Here is a 26,840-nt window from a genome sequence, read left to right on the forward strand (position 1 = left end):
GCTAAACTTGATGAAAAGTAATCATTTATGGAACCAATTGTAAGTGGAGAGCCATTTTCAACAAATTGTACTTTCTACTATGACTTTTAGGCCAATCCCATTAAAATCTAGTATGTGTTCTAATGCCATAAAGTGTTTATCTGTTATAATAATTCTTAGTAGAAGTGTGACATCATTTTTATAGTAAATCTTTAATATCAAACAGATTTTCCATAGTTGCTAATTTGGTTACAAAACGAGCTCCAAAATTTATCAGTGTTAATCTGAACACCATAAATTGGGTTCATTTGAGAAAAGAGCCATAACTTTTGATATAAATTATCTACAAAACCCGGTATAAACATAAGCTCTGTTCATATCAGTTCTACAAATGTTAGGCATGTTTACAGTCTTAATGAACATGGGTACTGTTGTCCTAAAGTTCATTTCCATTTACAGATTTTTGCGGCTGTAATCTGGCTTTACGTAATGCCTCCAATTGCTTTGCTCTTAGCCACCTCTCTCTTGATAGTGTTGTCTGCCCAGCACTGAGAGAAAGGAACCTGTGGACAAGAAACCGAGATAAGCCTCTAGAATCCATATAGTACTAAAACTTTGATTCCTGTAACCTTTAACTGGGTCAAAATGGTGCATCATAGGACAAAACATTTTGAACCAAGGTTCTTCTAATGAGTTAACTTATAGAACTCATTCAAAATCTAGGAGCTATGATTCCTGTGGAATTGAAATTTGGCAAAATTTTATAAAAGGCTTCCTGGGCTATTGTTTGACTATGCTGTATAGTTCAACTTGAGCTATTTTCAAGGCAGATACATCTCTGAATGTATCCCAGCTTTTCTGCTGAAGGCGATATATTAGAAAGTCTGTCATTGTTAGACATGGAGGAATCTGGTAAGGAAGTATCTCTGAAATGACCAATGAGGAACAGGATGTGGTGCAAACAAAAACCTTTACTATAATCAAAATGAGGCAAATATAGGAAGCCTATATATAAGGGGTGTCAAACTTGCGATCTGCGGCCCGAATGCGTCACACACTGGTCATGCCTATCCCCCGTTTAGTGAAGGGGAAAAAGTTGCAATACGTTGTGATGACATGTCGGGAGTTTGACATCCCCGATATAAATAATGAAACCATGAGTACAGAGAAAGTCATACCCTGAAGCTCTTTTTTTTTTTTTTTAATTTGATTTATATGCCGCCCTTCTCCGGAGACTCAGGGCGGCTTACAATGCGCTAAGCAATAGATTTAAGAATTCCCTTCAAGTCCAGCTCAACTGTTGGTGATTACAGGAATACTTCTCTGCACTTGTCTTGGCAACAGCAAGGGGCTTGTTTATTTCTGGGATTGGGTCATGATTTCCTGTCTAGCCAACGCCCTGGAATTCTCTGGTAATTCCTTCCAAATACTAACCAGGCCTGAAAATGTTTAGATCCTGCCGTTGGTTGAGACAAAGCTCCTTTGAGCTTTGCAAATAAGCTTAATTTGTGGAATCAGATACTTAATGGAGCCCTGAAAGCAACCTGATGAATTAATCTCATTTGATCTCAACCATAGCATCTAAACGACTGCAACATAGAATGTTACAGGATATATGGTAAAGAGTATGAAATAATGAAAGAAAAATAATATAGCCATTCCTTGTTTAGTGGCTCCCAAAGTTCATTTTCTTGCCAATACACACATTTAGACAATTTTTTGCACCTGCCAAAAGCCTTCAAGGTGAAACTTATTAAAGTCTGATGAGTTTCAGGCAGACTTCCAAGCAGGTGGGAGAGTTCTAATCTAATCAAGGTTGCAGAGCCCTTTATCTAAATGAGAGAGCAGATCTTATGGAAAGAGAGAGGAGGAGGACAGGACTTGCTTTTAAAATCTCCAGGCCGATTTCCAGAAAAACAACCGGAGGAGGTGGAAAATAATGTCTATTCTCTTACTCTTCCTGTGACATGAATGAGAAAAATTCATGGTCTTAGCTACAAAAGCTTCTGGGTAATCTTGGGCCAGTTGCTCTATCCAACCTACCTCTCAGGATTGTTGTGGGAAAATAGGAAGAGGAAGGTGTGTTGGATATGTTTTTTTTTAAAAAAAATTTGATTTATATGCTGCCCTTCTCCGGAGACTCAGGGCGGCTTAAAAAAAGTTAAGCAATAGCCTTCATACTTTTGTATATTTATACAAAGTCAGCTTATTGCCCCCACAAACTGGGTCATCAATTTACCTACCTTAGAAAGGATGGAAGGCTGAGTCAACCTTGAGCCTGGTGAGATTTGAACTTACAGTAATTGCAGACAGCTGGTGTTAATCACAATGCTATCAGTCTGCTGAGCCACCAGGCCCTGATCACCATCTTGAGTTATTTGTAAAAACAACAGTTGGGATACAAAAAAAAATGCACCCTTTCCAAACCTTGCATAGTTTTCTATGCAATCATTATTTAATACAGCTCTTACTTAAAAAAAAATTAAAGCACTGTTGGAGGAGGATTATTTGTTTTTCTACCTTCTTTCTGCTGTTCTAGTCTTTTTTTTCATGATTCCTGGGATGCATTTTCATTAGCAAAGATAAATTAGTTTCTGAATTTGGGATGATGTTCCTATATGCAAGACCTGTCTGATCTAGCAACAACCGGGACAAATTGCCCTATTACTATTTTTCTACTGTTTCAACCACACTTTGTTTGTACGGCTGGAGCCATTTTCTATGCAGCTTGGTCCATAAGTCCTGACTTCTTGTGCATTATTATGCATTTTCTTTCACTGAAAATCAAAGCCTGAGCTGTCATATGTCACATCAGCATCGACACATGTCCTTGTTTTTGATTGTAAGTGATAACTTAAGTAAACTATTTAACATTTGTGCCCTTACCTTGCTACCAGTAGAGTTCTGTGAAGATCATCTGCTGTTATACTCTCAGGATCATTTTTACGCATTTCTACAAAATCATCTTCTACTGCCTGTTGAAGAAATTGATTAAAGCTTCATCATTTAACTTAGATTTGCCTCCCAAAGTCCAGAAGAAGATTGGACTATAATTTTCTCCCTTGAAATGCTAAATTTTAGCCAGTGTTTTTGCATGTGATAGTGCCATGTTAAAGAAATTTTCTACCATATGAACATATGCTCTTCAGGCATAAAATATTTTCACATCCTACATTTCCATTAAAAGAAGTAGAGTTTACCAATCTATATAGTGCCAAGATCTAGCTGTGATTTCACAATGGCCAGGGAAGAACCATACAATAAATTTCCATTGCAATGCAAGACCATACAAGAAAGATTCCTTGATAATAATTAAAATGCTGAATTTAGTCTCAAGTTTTTTTTAAAAAAATTCATTGTCAATGACAGTTTTTTCAGATGGTGTGCCTTGTCTTATCTAAAATTTGGCACTTTTTAAACATTTAAGTATTTCAAATTGGCACTTTTTAAATATTTCAATGGAACAAAGCTTCTAATGTTTTAATGTTCCACCATACTGATAGTAATAGAAATTCAAAACAAGCCTCTTCCTCCCAGAAGTTTCATTTTAGATGAGAGGGGGTTGAGTGCTTCCTTAGCATACATCCTAATGCAGGGGTATCAAACTCAAGGCCTGGTGGCCGGATCTGACATGGGGTACTGAGATCTGGCCTGCAGGACCGCCCTAGAAACAGTGAAAGACCAGCCTGCGGTGCTTCTGCCAGTGAAAACAGGTTCCCTAGCTCCATTTTCAGCTGCCACGGCCTCCTGCAACCTCCATTTTCACTAGCAGAGGGTTGGAGGAAGCCCTGGCAGCCAAAAAGGAGCCCGTTCTTGCTGGCAGAGCACTCGGCCCACCACAGGCACCCCCGACATGAGTGACATCAAGCTGGCCCACTTCGCCCTTCCAGGTCAAACACAACCCTGATGTGTCCCTCAATGAAATTGAGTTTGACACCCCTGTCGTAATGCTAATAGAATTTTGTCCCAATCTGAACACTTAACAATAAATGATGATTTCTATACCTTTGTGACTTCATCCGATATGCTATAATCCAGCAGTCTCAACAAACTTAGATAGATGCGGAACTTGTTGAGGATTGATGGCAGCACAGCTGTGAGAAGGCTGTTCATGTGCTCCTCCATATTAGGGGGAAGGAGCTCCGGCTGTAGATGGACTTGGCAATCTGACTGTGGGAAAAAAGTTTAAATCATTATTTCACATTTCAGTTATTAATACAAAGAAAGGTAGCAGTCTTCATTAAGGCAATTTTTTTCATATTGGCTCTGAAAGTGTCTACATGCTATATAGAGTTCTCTCTGACAAATTAGATAACAAGAATTAGCTGAAAAGTCTTTTTAATCCAATCCGTTTACTTACCTACAAATGCAATTGTATCCTAATGATTGCGGATTTTAAAAATAACATCCAAAATCATACACTTAAAAGATTTATTGATCTATATGTATGAATGTTGTTTACAGACACTATTTTTGTTCCTTCTAAGGTTTATACTGCCAAATTTTCACAGAAAAGCAATGTATTGCTCAAGTACAGCATCCAGTATGAACCACAGATGTACAGCACAGTTAGTTATCTTTGTATCCTTTCATTCTTCTTTAAGAAATTACAAAGAAGGAAGGTCAGGGAAGCTTTGCTATACCGGTAGGAGTGATCTGCCCTCTGAAGTGATAAGAACATTAATGTTGCATGGGAATTCCATCTGATGGTAACTGAAGTCATAATCCACTTTCTGCCAAGTTATCAAGTGGCCCAGGGCTTTTACATTGTGTACACCTACAAACACAATAATGAAAAAAGAAAAAAAAATATGGTTTATTATCAAAGATTCAGATATAAAATAAAATATAGTATTTTAATTTTTAGTTTCAAGAATTCTGTCCTATGAATTAATATGTAAACCTAGTTCCTAGGTAAAATTCCTTTAGGAGTTAAGAAGTTGAGCAAATGATCATTGGGAACTAGAAGAAATTCTAGAAAAATATTTTTTCTTGCACAATCAAGTATGTAAATCTAATATAAATCAAAGAGAAATTATAAATTATTACAACAAGTATTACAATGCAATACCTTTAATATGTTTTAGAAGTTAAAAAATTAAAAAGAGCTTCCCTCCCCCTAAAAAGTAAACCTCATTGTTAGTCCTAGGGTAGCTGTTCTGAAAGGGAAACAGCGACCTGGGTTAACTATAATTTAAAGAAGACATTATCTTTGCAACAACATTAGTAAATTGATGTTTGCTTTTCTTAACTAGCTTCCAGAGTAATTTGATATCTAAGTGACTAATATACAGTCATTCCTCTAACCAGGAATATGGCTAGGTGGTTTGCATTCAGAAGAAATCCTGTTTCACTTATTTCCTTTCCCACCATGACTACATAGTGACTCAAGAATCATGGACAAACTTGATATTAAATGGATTTTGCTCATTCTTGAGACAGAAGCAGGTATAAAACATGGAAAAGTGGAAGGAGGCCTGCAGGTTCTAGCAATACTACCCTATGTGACAATCAATAGCTTTTGCACTAGTTTTATCTCACCATTACCCAGGCCACACAGAACACTTCTATACAATCCAGCTGCTGACGGACATTAATCCTTCTACAACATATATTGCTAGCTTCTTCACTAGTTTCTACCACAATTGGACTGTGATAGATTTAATTAGATATATATTAGCTTTTATGCTCCCCTGCATTTATTTAAAGTACTTATCTACCTTGTGCAATTTTTGTTTTTATATCTTTTAACTTTTTAAAAATTGCTTGTATCCCATTCACTGTCCTAGTTAGATCACAAGAATGTGTTGTTACATGTGTTGTTAATGATGTGTTGTTACATCATTAATTTCTTTCTTAAGATTTAGTATGCTTATCTATACTATACTTATCTTTACTAAAAAGATAGTAAAATCAAACCAAAACATTAATCATGGCTTGTAATGCATCAGAAATAACTTTAGTTTTTCTTAAAATAAATTCTTCTAAAAATACACCATTCAGTTTATTTTTTGGTTCACTGTATTTAACAAATTAATTGTTTCAAGAACATGTCTGTATGCTTGCCAGAATGTAAGTTAATAATTAATAAGCTAGGGAAAGCATGCCAAAACTAGTTTCTGGAGTTTTTCCTATTATCTTTAATATAGTATAGTCAAATGGGAAAGACTGGGAAACTTCTATACAGTCAGGTCTGGGTGGATATGACTATGAGAGCTTAGAATGGAACAATTGCCAATATTTCTAGCAGCTACCCAATTCACAGAGCTGTAACAGGGACTTTTCTTCTGGAATATTTTTCTCTGCCATGATGTAATGTAGTCCATTTTTGAATTTTTGCCCATTTTCTTTCCTACACCAAGTTTTATCTTGCTCTGCCCTGTTTTCATAGATCCTTGTGAATGATAGAGAAAGATAGATAGTGTTACAAGACTACGTAACTTCTGTCCAACATTCAATTGGAATGGAAATATAAAAAAATAAGCAAAAGCCCTATTTAAATATCAAACTTTTAATTCTTATGAACATGAATAGGGATCAGAATGTCCTGACTGATGGGTGACTCATGCCACAATCACCACTCAGTTGGATAATTCCTGCACAAATTTCATGATGTTGCTTTTGAAGATGATCCAGAAACTGAAGTTAGAAGGTCATCTCTGCAGAAAGCCCCACATTTCAAGATGTACTCGCACCAAGAAGTAACTACTTATTAAAATTCAATAATTCTGTTTTATTTCAGCATTCTTTGGGGAGTCTCTATCTTGGTTTTGGGATGTTGGATTTTCTCTTCTATTAATTGTTTATGATGATTTTTACATAATCAAATATTTATTGATTTGATGTTCTCCACTGTTGTGAATTATAAGTATGGTGAATCATCAGAATTAAGACATGGGCGGAAAAGCAGAAAAACAGCCTAAGAAAGATTTAGGTCCATTGACAGCAGAAGACAACTGGGAAGCAGCATGACTGAGGTAACATCCTTCAACAATAGATGGATGAAAATCCCACTTTTTTGAATAAAAAAGAGTAACTTCTGGTGAGTTAATTGAACTAAATGGACCTAAAAAGGGGGGCAGGCTTTATATGCCTATACTATTATTCCTGTGAAGAAGGTAATCCAAATCAAAAACTGCATAGTTTCTGCCTTTCTCTGGATGTAAGATAACTTACATTTCAGAAGATGAATTTGATGTTAAATCTGCAAAGATAAAGGAAATTTTATCTGTGTTTTAAATTGGGATTAGTTTATTTTCAGTTAGATTAATTTATTTTCCCCAAACTCACACAATACCTTTTATAGTAACTAAGCAAATATACTAAGCATCCTTCTGATCTTATATCTTTCTTTACTTAGTTGCTTGATTTATTGTTTATAATGCATTTACAATTTTAACATTTATAACTGATGATCTCAGATGACAAAATAAGCATGTATATGCTTATATAATGTAAGATAAAAGAATCAGAGAGGCAACTGTCTTTTTGCTTCAATCATGTTTTTTTAACATTTATTTATCAATATATTTGAACCGAAACGGTATCCATGAATACTAACCTTTTGTGTCAAGCTGTCCTTGCTCTAGCAAGGTTTCATCTATGACAAAAGAGGTACTGTTGGCCAGCTGTAGTATTCCACTGACTAAGCGATTAGCTGTGTAGTCCTTGTGTGGGTTAAACTTTAAGCTGTTCATATTCTCTATGGTCATCTGTAAGCGATACGTCTGTCAAAAAAAAGAAAAAGAAATCACTATAATGAATTGTCATACGGAACATGTACCTAATAAAGAATTAAGTTACTACATTTCACTAAAACTGACGTAAGGGGTTAACGATTTAATAAAAATCAAGGAATCATGTAATTGCAGATATTCTGGCTAAAGACACACAATTCTTCCACAGTACAAGAAATATACTCTTTCTTTCATAAGTTAGTAAATATTTTCAAAAATCAGATGTGTAATAAAATTTATGCAAATTGGTTTTAAAAGACAGAATCTTAAAAATATTCCATTATCCTTTAAAGCATCAAACTTACATAACATTGCTTGAAAAAAATGTATTATATACATATGAAGAAATGTTTAATTACACTTTATTTTTTTCTTTTGTCATTATAACTAAGCATACTGGCAGGCATAAGCAAGGGCAGAAACCATATTGTTAAAATTATGGCATCTGTATTTCCTTGAGCCATAGAGGAATTAAAGATAAACTGTCTTATTGGGTACAGATCCATCATTCTGGATATGTCATGCAAGCAGTCGTGCATTGATGACATATAGGTAGGCTTATGACAGCAATCGGGACCAGAATTTCCATCGCAAACCTATATAAAGTGAGACTGTACTACATAGTGATGGCAATCCCAGCAGTCTTGGTTGCCACCGTTAATTAAATCCCAGGCAGCTTTCTGCTGGCTTCCCTTAAATCAGTGGAGAGGCTGGCAAGAAGGTGAAAGTACCAGGAGGCTCCCAGGCAGGACAGCAGGCAATAAGTGACTGCTGCCAGATGGGGAAGGGCATGAGGAGGTGCAAGAGAGGCAAGGCGTGGTGTGCAAAGGTGTAGTGAGAGTTGGGTGTGATGAGGATGCAAGAGTGTGAGACGGAACAGTAAAGCTTGGGGAGAATTCACAAGCAGTAAGAGAAGCTTGGGAGGGTATGCGGGGATATGTGAGTGATTGGTGCAGTGCAAGCACTGGGAGAGGATATGTACGTGGGGAAGATTCATCCCAGAAACTTGAGACCCTGCTGTCTTCTCAATGACTTTCTGGGAAAGCTGACAAGAAAGGTCACAAATGGTGATTATGTGATTGCGGGGTACTGCAACCACTTTTAACTCTTGAGACAGTTGCCAGCACCCAAAGGGCAAGGGTGCTAGGATGGGCAGAACAAACGATCATAAATTGAGGACTATCAACCCTACAGAGGACTACCTGTATACAAAGAACTCTCAATCTCTCACACATACGCACACACACTTCTCAACTGTCCATTTAAATACCCAATCAGAAGTATGGTAAATTGATTAAGCAATTTTACACATTGCATTAAGACATAAACTGTGGTTTACAAATGGCTGCATTGATAGTATTGAAAGCCACATTCATTACAACTTAATGTGACAGGTGAACCCAGATACTGACATGAAGGAGCAGTTAAGGTACACAGCTTATAAATGTAATTCTTACTGCAGGAACAAGCTGCTGAATAATACGGTATACATGCTCTGTGAAGACACTGTTTCTTGGACAGCCACTTAAATTCAGGGTGAATTTTCCTAGAGGAAGGACATCTCTTCTCGCATAGCTAGATAACACAAAGGATAGAAATATAAGGCTATGAGCAAGAACTTCCATTGCTGAACTTTATAAACCATTTTATGCTAGGAATGTTTTTAGCTAAAGAGCAATATTGACTTTGAAAGGATGTATACAGTGAAATTAGTAGAACAATTATGAACAAGCACCAACGAAGATATAGTATTTGAAGATAGTTTAAAACTGTGATAGGAATATCATTTTGGAAATATAAGGAGCCCACTAAGAAAACCAGTTCCCTGGTTTGGTCTGTTGCGATTTGCAGGAATTTCTTGTTGCAGGAAATTATTTTTCTTTCTTCCCCTCCTCCCTTTTAATTTAGGAAAGGCTAGGAGTAGGAAACTGAAGATAAAGAAAAGCTAGCTAGAAGGAGTTAAACATTTTTATATTAACAATTGTTATATTATTCCTTCTAGACTGCTTTTTTTATCTTCAACCCAGTGATTAAGTTTAGCAATTTTATGGTAAGAGAGTGATTCAAACTGTGAAAGATCGTTAAAGAAGGTATCTAAATAAATATGCAAGCAATTGAGATTACATCAAAATCACCACATATTGAAAAAAACAAATTATTTTACTTTACCTGCAGGATAAAAATTAGAACAATTTTAGGTGGCAGAATAATACTGTATGTCTTAATTAGATACTTTCTGCCCTTTACCTCTTCTCCCACAGGATCAGATACGTTAAACAGGTGAATTTGTTACTTACACTGTGGAAATGAGGTGTAATATAACGTATTCAGCAGCCAAGCTGTCTCCCAAAAAGGCATGACTGAGGAAGCCAAGAAGCTCTGCTCTAACTGGTGATAGTTCAGACATAAAACTAGAGACAACTAAAATAGACAGCATAGGCAAGAATCAGAAATAACACATGCATTTTTCTATACAGGTAATCTTCAATTTATAGCCATTTGTTTAGTAATTGTTCAAAGTTACAACAGCACTGAAAAGTGTGTCTTATGATTGTTTTTCACACTTGCAAAATCCCCATGGTCACGTGATCAAAATTCAGGTGCTTGGCAACTGGCGTGTATTTGACAGTTGCACTGCCTTGGGGATATGTGATCATAGTTTGTACCCTTCCCAGCTGGCATTCAATAAAATTACTTAAGATTCACTTAACAACCATATGACTCACTTAACAACTGCAGTGATTCATTCAACAACTGTGGGAAAATAGGTCATAAAATGGGACACAACTCACTTAACAGCTGTCTTGCTTAGCAACAGAAATTTGATGCTCCATTGTTGTTGTAAGTCTACCTGTACTGTGCAGGTAGTCCTCAACTTATGCCTGGTTGCTTAATGACCATTCCAAACGACAATGGACCTCCCCAAAACTATTTACAACCTATTTTGGTATCCTTACAATTTATACTGATATTCTTTCCTGATTGCTTATTTGTAACCTATGACTATCATTAAGTGTTGTACCTTATGATTCTTGATGAACATATCTATTCTATTCTATTCTATTCTATTCTATTCTATTCTATTCTATTCTATTCTATTCTATTCTATTCTATTCTATACTATACTATACTATACTATACTATACTATACTATACTATACTATACTATACTATACTATACTATACTATACTATACTATACTATACTATTCTGTTGGTTTCCCCCTCTGCAATCATGAGATCACATTTGTTTGGCACTTGACAACTGGTTTACCTTTATGGCCATTTGCTGTATTCGGCAACACATGACTGTGTTTTTTTTGTTGGTTTCTGTGGTTTATTTCTGGTGTCCCAACAAAAAATGCATTTGCTTAACGACTGTTGTTAAAAAAATGGTCATAACTTTGCATGAGGTCACAAAATGCCTCAACTTATAAATGCAATGATTTATGATTGTAATTCTGAACTCCATTATGGTCATAAATTGAGGATTACCTGTACACTTAATTATCATTTGCAGAAGACAGTTAATGATATACAACTTTGCACCAACCATACATATATTTTAACTTTTTTAGCTGAGTGTCGTATTGACAACAGATTTTAATGCTGTATTTAAAAATGACAAGTGACACACAAAATAAATAATTTAAATAGCTAAGGAATGTATCCCACACTAGTTATCGACTATGTTATTAATTCATTAAATTTCATCTTTAAATCAAAGGAACTCTTATTATTACCATGAAACTGAGGAAATTCTTCTTTTATGAGTCTAAGGGCCTGGACAAGTTCTGAAGGAATGTTGACACTGATGATGCAGAATATGGAGGGGTATGACCTAATAAAGTATGATTTGACTTTATGGTGTGAAGGAAATTTAACTTGCTTGCATGATTAGCTTAAAAGTCAGATATTTTCTTTCTTCATAGCATCATGATTGTTTTGGCCATGTATTATCTTCAAAAAGAATTGTTTCCCTAAAATATGAGAATTCCAGAAGTAATATTTTATTGTAGCTTCAAATGCTAGCTAATTTTAGGCGTCAGTATAGCTGCCAGGTGTCCATTTGAAAGAAGCCAATTTTGTCAAAGATTAGCTCAATGTTTCTATCAAATAAGAAAAACTAATCAGCAAGATTGAAAATTGCTGAAAATTGGCTTGAAGTCACACCAACTCTGTCAGTAGGCAATTAAAAATTGGAAGCCATATTTAATCTATTATAGGTGCATATAATTTACTCTTTATCTCTTCTCTTTAAAAGATACCATTAGGGCAATTGTTACAATATTCAGAATTTTTCCATAAATCACTTTATAGGTAATCTGGACTTCAAAAGCAAAAATAATTTTACAAGCTAAAATGAACACTATTGTTGTCACATACTGTACATGTAGTCTACAGGATTTTCGGGAACATATTTGTACAGTACACAGAGATGTATTTGGCAAGAGCATTACTACTATGAGAAAAGGAAGGGTGGTGCCTTATATTGAACAATTTCCTGTGCTATTTAGAATCTCTATCAAGCAAGATGGACACTTTTGATTATTACATGGATGCCATAAGACACGGGTGTCAAACTTGCTGTGTCACAATGGGGGAGCAAAATGACTTATACAACATTTACTAATGTCCTTTATGCTTTAAATACTAAGGACGTAGGAACAAACTGACCTTTTTGTGTACAAAGAAGTGGAAACAATAAAAACCACTTCAGGCATCTGATAGTAACAAGGTAATCTTCCCTAAATAGTTGAAATACTTACAGCTCTTGCTTTCTTCTTCATTAAGGCAAGCAGGCAACAATGGATTTATGTGCTGAAGTTTCTGTGCCAGAATTACATGGATTCTGGGAACTAATGATGCTGGAGGACTATGAACTCTCTGTTCTTCCACAGTATCCATACAATCCATAGACTCCACTGGAGAGGAGGAATTTTCCCTAAAACATAAAAGTACCTGTATTTAGGCACACTTAATTTCAAAATTACATGCAACATTATTTCCTGCTAAAGAAAAAGGTATTTTATTGAAATATGAAATGTCAGCACAGATAGTCCTCGACTTATGACCACAATTCAGCCCAACTTTTCTCTTGTTAAGTGAGACATTTGTTAAGTTTTGCCCCATTTTATGACTTTTCTAGCCATAGTTAACTGCAGTTTATAAGTTAGTAACATAGTTAAGTGAATCTTGCTTCCCTATTGATTTTGCTTGTCAAAAGGTTGCAAAACATGATCACATGACCTTGGGACAGAGCAATGGTTATAAGTATGAACCAGTTGCCAAGCATCTGAATTTTTATCACATCATGCCGATGATACAAAGGTCATAAGTGTGGAAAACAATCATGACTCACTTTTTTCAGTGCCACTGTAACTTTGAATGTTCACTAAATGAACTGTTGTAAATCAAGGACTACCTGTATCATTAACAAAATAAATTAAGTTCTTCAATTTATTTCATACTTTTGCAGCAATCATAGTAAAGTCCTCAGTTATATCTTTTAAAAATGCTCCTGAATATAAAGAACTGACATCACCTTTTTATTTTTTACATGGGTACAATGAACTATTTATTTATTTATTTATTTATTATTTATTTAGAATTGGGACAAATTCAGATCTCTAAAATTTAGTTATAAATTCAACACTGTTAAGTAGCAATTTGTGGGTTAGCATTAATCTTCCAAACTTTTTGGGTATTATTGTTCAGTTTTTCTGAAACACACTGACAAAGAAGAAAACCTAATATTGCTGCTAATCTTTTATAGAAACTTTACAAATTACCTATTATTTGTGGACCAAATATGTGAATTTCTTGAGTCACAATGATGGCAAATTTGCATTTTATCATCACTAAAATGTTACCTTTCTTCATTGTTCAGCATGTTCAGGACAGGATCGACAGACAAAATCCCATACACCTCAAGAATATCATTGACTTTGAAACTGTCCCCATTTTCATATATCTGCCACAAACAGAACATGTTTAAGAGGAGAAATTGCAGTAAGACAATATGAAGTACTATAAAAGCAATAGCTACTTGAACATACTAATAAATTATGGTTTGGTATTATGGGAGAAGATTTGTATCATAACTGTCCTTCATAACTTTCTACTTCAATAAAAAATTGTAGCTGTGCAGAATTAGTGTTCTAAATTCTAACAATATACAGTCACTTAATATACCCTTCAGTGACAGACAGGCTTTGTGCAACTGTCAGGCTATATTTACATGAAGCAGAGTGATATATAATTAAACACAGGTAGTCCTCGACTTACAACCACAATTGAGCCCAGAATTTCCATTGCCGTGTGAAAAAGTTAAGTGAATTTAGCCCCATCTTACAATCTTTCTTGCCACAGTTAAATGCAGCTATTCAGTCACTGCAGCTATTCAGTTAGTAACATGGTTGTTAGGTGAATCTGGCTTCCTTTGACTTTGCTTGTCAAAAGATCACAAAAGGTGATTACATGACACCGGACTACTGCAATCGTCATAAATATGAGTTGGATGTGTGAAAAATGATCATAAGTCACTTTTTTTTTCAGCGCCATTGTATCTTTGAATGGTCACTAAATGAACTGTTGTAAGTCGAAGACTACCTGTATATGATTCACGGCTTTATGTACCAGTTCTAAATGTAAATTACAACAAATCTCTACACCTCTAACACGTGTAAAAGCGATCCTGTTTCAGATACTGCTTAAGATATTATTACCTTCACAAGACATGCAGGGCCCTTTTCTCCTGGGAGTGGAAAATTCAGATCTAGTGGAGATGAACAGTTTAAGGAAATCATCTGATGCCTTGCAGAAGCTTCTGTTTCTAATCGCTTTGGCTCTCCACTTCCCTGGATATCGGGCACATTTCCTAGAATTAAAACCACAACAACAACAGTTTCCACTACCTTAAAACTCATTTGAGATTAATATTTATTGCTGCTTTTTGAAAAAAAATTACATCATGCTGAGTCACAAGTGCATGTTGCAAACACTGGAGCTTAGATTCTTTTCAGAATAGTAATTCCCCAAAAGTATTTTAAGTCCTAGATGAAACCAAGCAAATGAGTACACTTCAGAATACTATGAAGGGTAGGAAAAAGAAGTAGAAATGACTAGAAACAAAAGGGGGAAGCTGTTATTTTATTTGTTTTGTACACTTTCTTTTCTCCCTGACCTCAACATCTGGCATTAGTGGACTGGAATAAAGTGCTTATTTCTGGACACTATATATAGTGTTTTTAAAATTATGTTAGAAGAACAAAAATATAGATGACTCTGCAAATGGCGCACCTCTGATTTAACTCAGCATATTTTTTTCAATAAATGTGAGCCAAATAAAGAGAACCAGGAAGTTCATAATCCACTTCATTATTTTTCTGCTGCATCTGGCATTCAGTTATACCGGTATATTGTTCTATTTATTTTCATGGCTAACAATTAATGTATCATTTCTCCATGAGTTTTCTCTTTCTTTTTCTATAAATCAAAATCATCCTTGATTTTCAAGAATTTAGTATTTGCAAATACTAGTTTGTAGTATTCATATAGTATTCATATACAGATATTCATATATCTGTAGCTACAAACTGACCCATGGATAACACATTAGACCAATGGTACATTCAGAAACTTGCTCTTTTTGCAACTATACCTGAACTCATCTAATTATTTCAAAAACCAGATAATTATATATAAAATCATATTCTAAATCTATTCTAAGCCAACAAGGCATAAATCACTTCAGTGCAAATGGATACACCACAATATTAATTCTAAAAAATAAGTGATTTTCAAGAGAAAGACATTATCTCAACTAATACCGAGGTGCTGTTCTCTTTGTTTTGATGGATGCAACTCCATGTCTTCATCATCCTCATAACTCCTCTTATGGCGACTTGGTGTGTATGATGTTGATGGACAAACTCGAGCTTGACTTGCACTATTATAAGCGTAAGTTTTAAGTTAAGGACAGAATCATTCTGATAAGATGAATAAACTTATCTGGAAATTTAATTAAACATTTAATTTAAAATTAAAGCAATGCTCTCATTTCCAAAGATGAGGGAAAAGATAATAGCATTTTGTAAGTTTAACATATGATTACATCATATAATGTTTCATATTCTATAGAATTTTAAAAATAGTTCTGTAAAAATATTGAAGAATGAACATAAACGAATTAAAAAAAGAATACCACATGTGCTAGCAGACTGTGGCAATAAGGAAAGAGCGTGATTTGGCTTACAACAGCAGGTCATTCATCTGTAAATGTTATTGTATATATGTATGTATTTATTTGTTTCAGAAATTTCTAATGCCTTTACAACCCTGTAAACCAGAGGTCTTCAAACTTGGCAGCTTTAAGACTTGTGGACTTGAATTCTTAAAGCTTCCAAGTTTGAAGAACCCTGCTGTAAACCCTTAAATCGGGGTATGGCTGCCTATCTTAATATCTAACCCGGGGCAAAAAGAAATGCAGAAAACAATGCAATCTGTATCAAAAAGTACAACAGTTAAAATATAATACCATAAACAAGGTACCATACTGATAGCAGTTTAGAAATGCCGCACCATAAAAAATCCATATTAGAAAAGCAATTAAAATGGCTAAATTGCTTAATACATGCTATTTCGCTATAAATTATCTCCTTTTCTCCTTATTACAATTATTTATCACTTGACATAGAGAAATATCTCACTATCACAATCAGCTCAGAAGAGATGTTTTTAATCTCAACTCATGCACATGATCCAAAAACAAAAACCCGTCCCAAATGTGCTTCCTTGCCAAGGATTCAGAAAATCCTGATTCTACTATTATAGCTAAGAAAAGCTCTTTAAAAGGTTACTTTTATTAAGGCTTCTTCAAATAACCATTTTGTTCAACATCTGCAGCTTTTTTGGTGGAGTCAAAAGGTAAACTCTGAAACTCAAACTCTAATCTATCTATATCAGGGCTGTCAAACTCCCGGCCAGTGTCATGTGCTGGCCACGCCCACACCCAGTTTAGCAAAGGAGAAAAAAAGTCCTGATACGTCACGTGACGCCGCTATGACACCTTGAGTTTGACACTCCTGATCTATATCTACAAGTATTAGAGTTCTGCAAGAAATTATTTTCCCCGTAATACTCTGAAAGCAAACACTGGACTTTGAAGAAGCAGGATAGAAAGAGTACTCTGCTTGCTGTTGAAGTATACCATAGATAACCAAGGAAATAAATGAATGGATAATAGAACAAATCAATCCAGAATTTTCACTGGAGATGATATCAAATTATCATATTTTGGATATATGATGCAAAGACTTAACTGCCCTAAGACTTCTTAGGCTGGTAAATCTGGAGAAGAGTCTAACCAGAAGCAAGGTGGTTGGATTTAATTACAGCAGCAATAGTTGCAATACTGGAAGACCTGGTTTGGAACAGACTGTAGAGGAAATCCATCTCGGTGGTCATTAAGAGTTGACACAATTTGATGGCATAGAACCAAGCAACCAATCAATACTTTTCTATCAAGTGTTAAAGAGCTTGCATTATCAGTATTACCACTACTATTTTTCTATTTTTTTATATACCAGTCCACAATATAATAAGCTACAAAGGATATTTCTTTTACCCACGCTGATTCTCCTGGCACTGGAACACAATAAAAAGTCTGTCTATCTGCAGTTACGATTTGTTTAGGATTTAAATCTATTTCTTGATGAGGCTAGAAGAAGAGATATTATACATCACTAGCATACGATAAAAAGAAAAAATATTGTAGTTATAAACATGAAATACATTTGATTTTTTTAAAAGGGAAGCAATCTTAAAATAAATTTATAATTAGTGTGCTAGAAAATAATATCTATCCTAAGGAATTACAAGGAATGACTAATCTCTGTGGATTAAAAGTTCCAGTAACAACTTTTTTGACATATCTAAAATAATGAAATGCTGATTCTGGTTTTTTATATCAACAATAGCACAGTGCTAGTTTGAACTGTACCAGTTGAAGCAAGACATTTCCTTGTTAGCAATATAGTATTCAAGTAGAAGCACTAGTGAAATGTATGGAGCCAAATTTAAATTAAATCCATGTCTACACAACATATATTAATGTATGCTATTGATCAATCCATTTCTAAGTGTTTTTAATGTCATCAATACAGCACCAAATATCTATAAGTAAGTGACATAAGCATATAAATTGGTAGGTGTGACCCCAAAACAAGTCTTACAAGAAAACTATCTGGAAGAGATCCCAGAACACTCCTAGCAACAGATGTAGAATATATGTTTGGAAAGCAGAGGAACAGAACATCCCACAAAAAGGGTAATAATTAGCATACAGATCTCCTGCACAGAAATACAATACACTGTAAAATCTAATTTTTTTTTACTACAACCTGTATGCTTCCGTCTTAGACTTACAGTATTTTATAATATTTATTGTTAAATATTAAAATGGCAATGCTAAAAATACACATTCATATAGCCTTAACGTAAGTCCATGTATCTGATAAGGGTGGGTTTTTCTTCCCTGATAAAATATTACAATGTGTGAGGGATTAGTAAAACCCACTGACACTGGCATTGCTGCCTTCTACATTTAAAATAGAATAGAGGCACAGATTCTGCAGAAATAGGTTTAAGGAGGACTAGTTTTTGTCATTGATTCCATAAACTAAATGATAACATTAGTACAGATGATTGCTCAATTATATCTTTATTTTTTAAAAAAAAGCACAAGAGAAGGGTGTGGGAGGTACAATCTGTTCTATTCTATTCTATTCTATTCTATTCTATTCTATTCTATTCTATTCTATTCTATTCTATTCTATTCTATTCTATTCTATTCTATTCTATTCTACCCTTTATTAAAAAACAAATATTTATGTTGTGTGATTATTTATTATTACAAAAACTTGTGTTCATCTCTATTTTTTGATTGTACGACTTGCTTATAGTATTACTTTCAGAAGCTTTAAGACAAAAATTAATTAACACAATTATAACCAATAATCCAATGCACCACCATTTGAGCTTGCATGAATAAATTCATCCCCAAATGCCTTTTTGAAAAGCCATGTTTTTCAAGTTCTCAAAAAAGATATCCATAGAATCAGTGAAAGATAAAATAGAAAAAAAAAGATAAATATTATAGCAACTTAAATGTGTTGCCATAATTTCAGGAGCTGGACTTACCCCACATTCTGCTACATCTCTGTATTTTCCAAAATGCATAACCTGTTAAAAAACATAAAATCACTATTGTATTCCATGTTCTTTTTGGGGAGATTTGTGAGGATTTTGTAAATATTTACTCTTACTTCCTCACAAATTATCTTTTCTATGAACATACTGGTTCATAGAACAACGTAGAGCTCTGCCAAACTCAATATATTCTTTTTTTAATGTTTCATTCTGAAAAAGCTAACGGTTGATTTATCATATATTATTGGTTCCAGGCAAAGCATCTGTTCCACTCCAATATACATGAACAGAATTGCTAAGGAACTATTATCAGACGTGGATTGTTGATATTTCACTTAAGAATACACATAGAAAAACCTTAAGATTTCCTTTATTTCATGTGATACTCTAAGAGGTACTGGCTGTTCCTACAAAAATCCTATGTCACATGGAATAAAAAGGAAATGATGGACCTAGCAAAGATGGACAACCTTGTAGTGGGCAAGACCAAACTCAGGAAGGAAGAGAAGCTCACAAAGTGGTTAAGGCCACAGCACAAATATGGTAGTCCTGGAATTGTTTTGATAAAAGTTTGATGATTTGGTTTTGATGTTGTTCCTATTTTATACTACAGGGCATTTTTTATCACTCTAAACAACAATTTATGAAAAATTGCTCTAAATTTTCAACAATCATAGCAAGAGGAACAAGAACCACAAAAGGAACAATATGGCTGGGTAGGAGTATAGGTAATCAGAACCACAGTGAAGAAACCAACTTACACGTGATTTAGTAACTGTATCAACAGTTTCATAAACGTTCATATAAAATTCAGGATCAAACATATCTTGAACCATACAGCGAAATTTTACTAAGCTATTTGGCTTCAGATAATGTAAAGGAACATCATTCAATGATGGTACCTGTAAAACAAAATTCAATAATTATCAGCTTCATGAGGCAAGCAGAATTTTATATCTTTATTTTCAATTTTACTTTATTTACTTTATTTTAGATTTATATACCGCCCTACTCCCAAAGGACTCAGGGCGGTGAACAGCCAAAGGATAAAACATACATAATACAGAATTTAAAACAATGTAAAAACACATTAAATATTTTGGCCCATACAGATTAAAACACCCCTATTGTTTTAAAAACAAATTTAAAATTAACAATTAAAAAGAAGTTAGGCCAGGCCAGCCTGTTGAAATAAAAAGGTCTTGAGGGCACGGCAGAAAGTGCATAAATCCAGGATCCTCTACTTATATTTTAATTTAAGTAAGTCTGAAGATCTAATACCTACACAGAAAGGCTGATAGAATTTACATTTTATAAAAAAATTCTTAATAATCATTGAACTAAATATGATTTAATTCAGATATGCATATTTGAGATTTAGTCTATTAAGTAAATATACTCTATAGTACCTATAGAAACCTATAAAATGTTTAACAAGAAATTTAAAAATGGGCCAATCAATAAAATTCTATTTTTCAAACAGCTGATCAGTTACTGAAATAAAATGACTGACTAAATGATTATATACATTCCATACAATTTCTAATGAATCAGAATTCAATTTTCTGAATGTGTAGGTTTGATTTGTTCATCTCTTGGGATCAAGACTGAATTACTAAAATCTGTATTGTAAATGTTTGTATATTCCTTGCATCTTTGGTATTCTTTTTTCTTATTCAAACAAAAATATTTTATCATAAAATATGACAATGTATTCTATAATTAAATATGTATTGTCTTTAGGTTAGAGAAATTATAAAAAACACTAATGAAATTATCACACTATCACATACTCTTGAATGTGCAGAAAATTTACTCAGAATCAAAAATTTAAAGACTATATATTTAGAGATCTTCTATCCAATTCCAATAGCAATTTCCTGTTTTATTTCTCTATTGATATACTTAACTAGAAACTCAATTTATTTTATAATCCCTTTTAGCTCTACTGTATGCTTAAAGTTATTCAAGCCATCCTATACAAGTTGCCTGAAGATTTTGAACATTAAATAATTTAAGTTTTGATAACTAAATATAGTCTTACCCAGTTAGTTGCATTATTTTCTTTTAATTTCTCTTTGAAGTACTCTGTTACTTTCCTTTCCCATTCAAGATTTAGACTATTCTGAGCTAAACAAGACAAAAGATCAAGATTTTAAATTTTACTTTGCTAATACAGTATTTATTATTCAATAATTAATAAACAAATAGCATTTTAGGTTTTAAATACAGACACACACACATTATGGTAATTAAGTTTACTGAACCTCAAAGTGATAACAGTGATCTACGAATGGAAATAAAAAATAGACACTTGCTGGAATGGTTTGCTTTTAACAGTAGCATCCAAATCTAGTTCTGGGTTCCAACAGCCAATCAAAGTTGTCAGACAGTTCAAAGGTCAGGACTGCAGACAGGTGCTTGCAATAACGGATCATGGGTCAGGGTGCTCCTTAAATCAAACCCCAGCGAGCTGTAACTAATTAAGAGATTTACTCCCTTGCTTGGCAAGGAGCCTCAAATAACAGCTCTGTTCTGTTCCCTTTTCTACTCGCCTATTGCAGGGGCTGGGTGGCCTTCTCATCTAATTGCTCCAGTTGCCCAGGTAGTGCTTGTTTTTGGATCAGCCTCATGCGATACTTAGCTTGAGGACTCCTGAGGCTGACATTCCACAGATTCAGATTCTGAACCCTGAGCCTGGGCCTAGGCCCTAACAGTGAGGAACTTTTACTTAAAGCATTAAAGCAGACATATTTTTAGAAGGCTAAAAGTGGGTTGTGATGGGTCGGACATGACTTCACAACTAACAAAAACAACTTCCCTAGTAGTAATAGAAATGTCAGGTTCTGTGCAGGATTAACAATGTCACAAATCATGGCATAGATCCACTACAATAAATTCGTCTTTCAGACATAACTATAGTGTAAGATTTGTTTCTTTTATATGCTATTTTGAGATTTAAAACTTTATAAATGAAAAAAATTAAGCTAAACGTACTGCAGTTTGTTTCAGCAATTTCTGATCTCAAGCTTCCATCTCAGTGGTGGGAGACCATGGAAATTATTTTTAGGGTACAGAGTCTTGATTCAATTGTCACTGAGATGGCCCATTATGTAAGTAGTGAATATTCTGTAGCTATTACATTCAGAGAGGTAGTGTACGTAGAATGCCTTTGTAGCTATTCTTGCCAATCCTAGCTTTAGCATTTTAAATATGAGCCAGCAGCATGCAGCAGCAGCCAAAAAAGCCAATGCAATCCTAGGTTGCATAAGCAGAGGGATAGAATCAAGATCATGTGAAGTATTAGTACCACTTTATTAAAACCTCAATAAGACCACACTTGGAATACTGCATCCACCACATTATAAAAAAGATGTTGAGACTCTGGAAAGAGGGTAGAGAAGAACAATAAAGATGATTAAGGGCCTGGAAACTAAAACATACGAAGAACGGTTGCAGGAATTGGGTATGGCTAGTGAAAAGAAGGATTAGGTTTGACATGATAACAGTATTCCAATATTTCAGGGGTTGCCACTCTTCTTTGTGGCACCAGAATGCAAGACAAGAAACAAGGAAGGAAACTAATCAAGAACAGAAGCAACCAAGAACCAAGGATAAATTTCCTAACAGTGAGAACAATGAACTAGTGGAATGGCTTGCCTTCAGAAGTTGTGGATGTTCCATCACTGAAGCTTTTAAGAAAAGACTGGACAGCCACTTGTCTGAAATGGGATAGATCTCCTGCTTGAGCAGGGGGTTGGATTAAATGACCTCCAAAGTCCCTCCCAACTCTGTTATTTTGTTACTGTGAAGTGGCTGAGAGCCAGAGCAGTTAGGAATCAGATTTCTGGGTGTACCCAGTAAGTTTTTATAGTTGAAAGTAGACTGCCTAACTCAACATCTTCACCTTCAATGTTCACTTACATTGCACTGTCTCTTCCATGTTATGAAGTATAACTTCTTCTGTCCAAAAATTGATCTTTGTTGTAGAAATTTTCAAGCAGCTGGTTTTCAATTAAAGAATATCATCTTGGTGGGACTCAGGAGAAACACCTACTCTGACAATTCCTATTCTCTGGAATGAGTTCCACCAGAGAATGTATGGTTCCCACCCTTCTGTTGTTTAGGAAATTCCTAAACACTGGATGAGCACCTAGATTGTGTGTGTGTGTGTGTGGGGGGGGGGGGGAATATGCTGACCACTTAAGAGAGGGGCTGTAAAGCACTAGTCTAAGTGTTATTGCTATTGTTCCAATTAGCCTCTAAGACAGACTGATTCTGAAGTTCCTATTTTGTTTCACTGGTTTGATTTATTCTGGTTTTGTTATGGTATTTTGCTCTTCCTGTTAGCTGTATTTTCCAAATGTTGGTTTTTCAGTTATATGAGCTAAGCACAGTCTCTTGGGAGCCTGCCAATTAATTAATATTTTGCTTGTAAGGTTAACAAAAACAATTAGACAATTATTCAGATGTGCTCAGAGATTTTAGGATTAACTTTGGATCACATTTAACCAAGAGTTGGTTCAATTGCAAATAATTGTGTTAAAAAAGATATATAGCAAACCATTTTGCTAAAAAACAAAATAGAAAAGAACATAACAACTTGGGTTTAGAAAGCCACTCATAAATTACAAACACACCAATTAGATACAAGAGCAATTGATAGCCACAGAAAACCAGAAGATTCCTGTTCAGTTTTGAGCCCAAGCCTAATAATACCATGCCCTCACCCTGTTCTTTTTAATTACAAAGTACAGCAGTAAAGTAGTAATTAAGCACTCAAAAGAAGGACGCCAGGCCTGACATTTAATAGGAAAAATCCCCTTCAATGCCTTTAAGAATTGTTATTCTCTCACTCAGCCGCCCTTCCCTGCCGCCCGCCCCGAGAAGCCGAAAGAAACATCACAGCGCACATGCTCAGGAACACTCTTCTTCTTCCCACGAGGGTTCCAACTTTCGGCGTGCAGAAGAACTGCCCTTCCCGCAGCCAAGTTTGCCTCACAACACAACTCCGAGGCTGCTTTTCACTCCGCTCGGCCCAGCGGGCTCCCGACTTTGCCAGGCCAAACTCGGTTATTAGCTTTGTCGCCGGGGGTCAGTCCCACTTTGCCCGGGATAGGCCCGCTACTTCCTAACCCCCCCCCGACTCCAACCCGTTCCGCAAGGAGTGGCGAGGTGCCGCCGTCTCTCTCTTTTTCCCGGTCGTCTCCGGTCCCAGAGCTCGTTCTTAGCCATGCCGCCGTCTTCTCTTTCCTTTCGTGCTTTTTTTTTTTTTTTTTTTTTGGGGGGGGGGACTCGGCCGACTTCCCCTCTGCCTGTCCGCGTCGTACCCGGGGGTTGCTCAGGCCGCTTCCCCGCCGCCTTGACCTGCCTTACAGCTTCTCACGTTTCCGTGCTTTACCACCCCCACTGCAGCCCTCCCAAGCCCGGTCTCACCGAAAATGCCCTGCACGATACTGAGAGGGCAGTTCAGCCAGTCCGCCACACACGGCATCTTTTCGGTTCTTCGACGCGTTTAAAAGGCCAGGAGAGACACGCCGAAGAGAGGTCTCCCTTCAGAGGACCTGCTTTTCCGGAGGCCGGGCGGAGAGCGCTTTTAAGATAGCGGGCGGGTCGGGCGTTCCAAGCTGGGCTGAAAGCGGCGCAAAGCCAGGCCGGAGCGGACTTCAAGCCTGACTTCACTTCGCTCTAAGCGCGGGCTCGGGTTGGCGGGAGAAGAGGGAAGAGAGCGCCGCCGCCGCCATCTTAGAGCCGGGCGGAAAGGGCGGGGCCTTGTCGGGGAGGGCTCCAGAGAGTCGGGAGACGTGGAAGTCCCTCAGTCATGGCTGCCCCCAAAACCTCCGCCACGGGCGGCATCTCTTCGACGAGCGGCGGCACTAACTTGCTCTTCTCCTCCTCGGCCACCGAGTTCAATTTCACCGTCCCTTTCATCCCCGTCAGCCAAACCCCTCCTGTGGCCGGTACGGGACCTGGCCTCCTTCCCGCAGGTAATGGTCGTGGGGTGGGGTGGGGGGGCAATGGGGGGGGCAGTTGAAATCCCCGATTGGAAACCATTTTCGCTGCCCCCTCCCCCCCCGCTTCGTTTTGATGGGCGGCTCTAACGCATTTTAGGGGGCTTTAGGCAAAAAAAAAAAAAAAAAAAAATCCCAGCCGTAGGTCTGCGATAACGACGCCTGCAAGCTCTTGAAGATCGGAGGTTTGTAACCTCCAGGAACCTGCGACGGACGGGAGGATGAATGGAGGGGTTTGAGAAAGTGGGATATTCCAGGGATGTGACATTTATTAATTTATAACGGGAAACGGATGTATTGTTGCCGTTGGCCTGCATTTCTTTATAGGGGGGGGGTTGAAATTGAGTTATATTACTGGTGAGATTCCCGAATTTCCTGGTTTGCTGCCCCCTCACCCCCTTTTCCAATCCTCTTTACGGTCTTTTTGACAGTTTAGGGCAGCACTCCATGCCCTTGAAGGCTTTAGGGCACAAAAAAATGTATGTTTTCACAGCCTTGGTGCTGCAATCTTATTACTGACAAGGCAGAGAAAGTTCCTACCAAGACTTACTTGCCCAATCAGTGGGAATGATGATTTCTTGGTTCATGTGACCTGTTGCATTTCTTTTTCTTGCAATTAAGCTTCCTGAAAGTTTAGTTGTTTGGAGATAACTACAGGTAGTCCTTGACTTACAACAGTTTACTTAGTGACAACGGCACTGTAAAAAGGAGCATTTTTCTCATTTATGACCCTTGCAGCATATGCATGGTCACGTGATTTATGTTCGGATGTTTGGCAACTGACTCACATTTATGATGGTTGCGGTATTCCGGAGTCATGTAATCACCTTTTGTAACTTTCTGACAGGCAAAGTCAATGGGGAAACCAGATTCACTTAACAGTGGTGTTACTAATTTAACAGCTGCAGCTGCACTTCACAAATGTGGCAAGAAAAGTCGTAAAATGGGGCAAACCTCGTTTAACAAATTTCTCATTTAGTAGCATAAATTTTGAGCTCAGTTGTGGTTGTAAGTTGAGGACTACCTGTAGTAACGTGGAAGAACATAATGTTGGTGTCTTTCTTGGGTAGAAGCATAGCAGGCAAGATTTGGAGGGATCAATTTATTAGGATGTTGATTGGAGACAGGTGTAAGGCACCAGCTGATGGTAGTGAAAATCAGTGACATCAGATGGGAGAGAAAAAAATGTGTCATTCAAAAGAGGTTTTGTAGCATTAACCTAATTCACACATTCGTATTTCTCCTATAATTCCCATATTTATTTATTTATTTGGTAAATTTATAAACCTGCCAATCTCACGAACTTGACTCTTAAGCAGTGTATACAAAGTTAAAACCATAAAAATGATGCAACAAAGTAACCAAAAGAATCGTAGCAAAAATTATAAAACGTTAGAAATATTAAATTTGCAGAAGGGCACACTCAATTTCCCTGGTAATAAATCCCTTTGTAGGCTCCATACCCATACACACTATTGGATCCCAGGCCAAATGGCAAAGACATGTTTTCAGATCTTTCTGGAAGTTCAGCAAAATCAGTTTGGGATTTGCTGCCTGTTTATATGCAGTAGCTTAGTTCTCATTTTGCCATTGAAGAACATCCTCAAAAATTAGGCAGAGTTAAGGAAAGAAATGGTCCTATCACTAAGAGAAAATGAGCAGAGCCACAGTAAAAATGGTGGTGTTAATTTTATCAAATACAGAATAGATTAATCAATAAACTGATTAAGTAATATTCTTACCTAAATTAAGCCCTAAAATAGGATTCATGCTATCAAAAATTAACTTTCTCAATCACTTCCAAAACTGAAAGATTCTGTGCCCATCCATGTCTATATTATACACAGTTTATCTTGCATTTTGTCCCATTTTTGAGAAATAATGCTCTCCCCCATTCCTTTGTT

The 26,840-nt window shown here is 36.2% G+C and overlaps 2 protein-coding genes across 7 annotated transcripts in view; one reads left to right on the plus strand and one right to left on the minus strand.

The window, feature by feature from the left end:
* Positions 1–172: 172 nt before the first annotated feature.
* MCMBP (minichromosome maintenance complex binding protein) lies at positions 173–24,621 on the minus strand. Its single transcript, XM_070946505.1, has 16 exons — positions 24,362–24,621; positions 20,970–21,055; positions 19,687–19,827; positions 18,917–18,958; positions 17,334–17,435; positions 15,547–15,676; positions 14,443–14,594; positions 13,588–13,688; positions 12,484–12,659; positions 10,013–10,136; positions 9,173–9,290; positions 7,541–7,706; positions 4,623–4,756; positions 3,985–4,149; positions 2,866–2,954; positions 173–542 (listed from the first exon to the last, which is right to left on the minus strand). Exons 1-16 carry the CDS (start codon positions 24,417–24,419, stop codon positions 416–418), a joined length of 1,911 nt encoding a protein of 636 aa, XP_070802606.1. The 5' UTR covers positions 24,420–24,621; the 3' UTR covers positions 173–415.
* A 108-nt stretch (positions 24,622–24,729) lies between these two features.
* SEC23IP (SEC23 interacting protein) overlaps positions 24,730–26,840 on the plus strand; it is a 37,236-nt gene continuing 35,125 nt past the window's right edge. For all 6 annotated transcript variants that reach the window (XM_070945392.1, XM_070945396.1, XM_070945395.1 and 3 more), the window contains exon 1: positions 24,730–24,912. In XM_070945392.1, coding sequence (XP_070801493.1) covers positions 24,747–24,912 — 166 coding nt within the window. In that variant the 5' untranslated portion in view covers positions 24,730–24,746. The remainder of the gene's footprint in view (positions 24,913–26,840) is intronic.

This window comes from Pituophis catenifer, unplaced genomic scaffold, assembly GCF_029215685.1.
Source record: "Pituophis catenifer annectens isolate HBS135680 unplaced genomic scaffold, rPitCat1.0.hap2 SCAF_6, whole genome shotgun sequence".
Lineage (NCBI taxonomy): Eukaryota > Metazoa > Chordata > Lepidosauria > Squamata > Colubridae > Pituophis > Pituophis catenifer.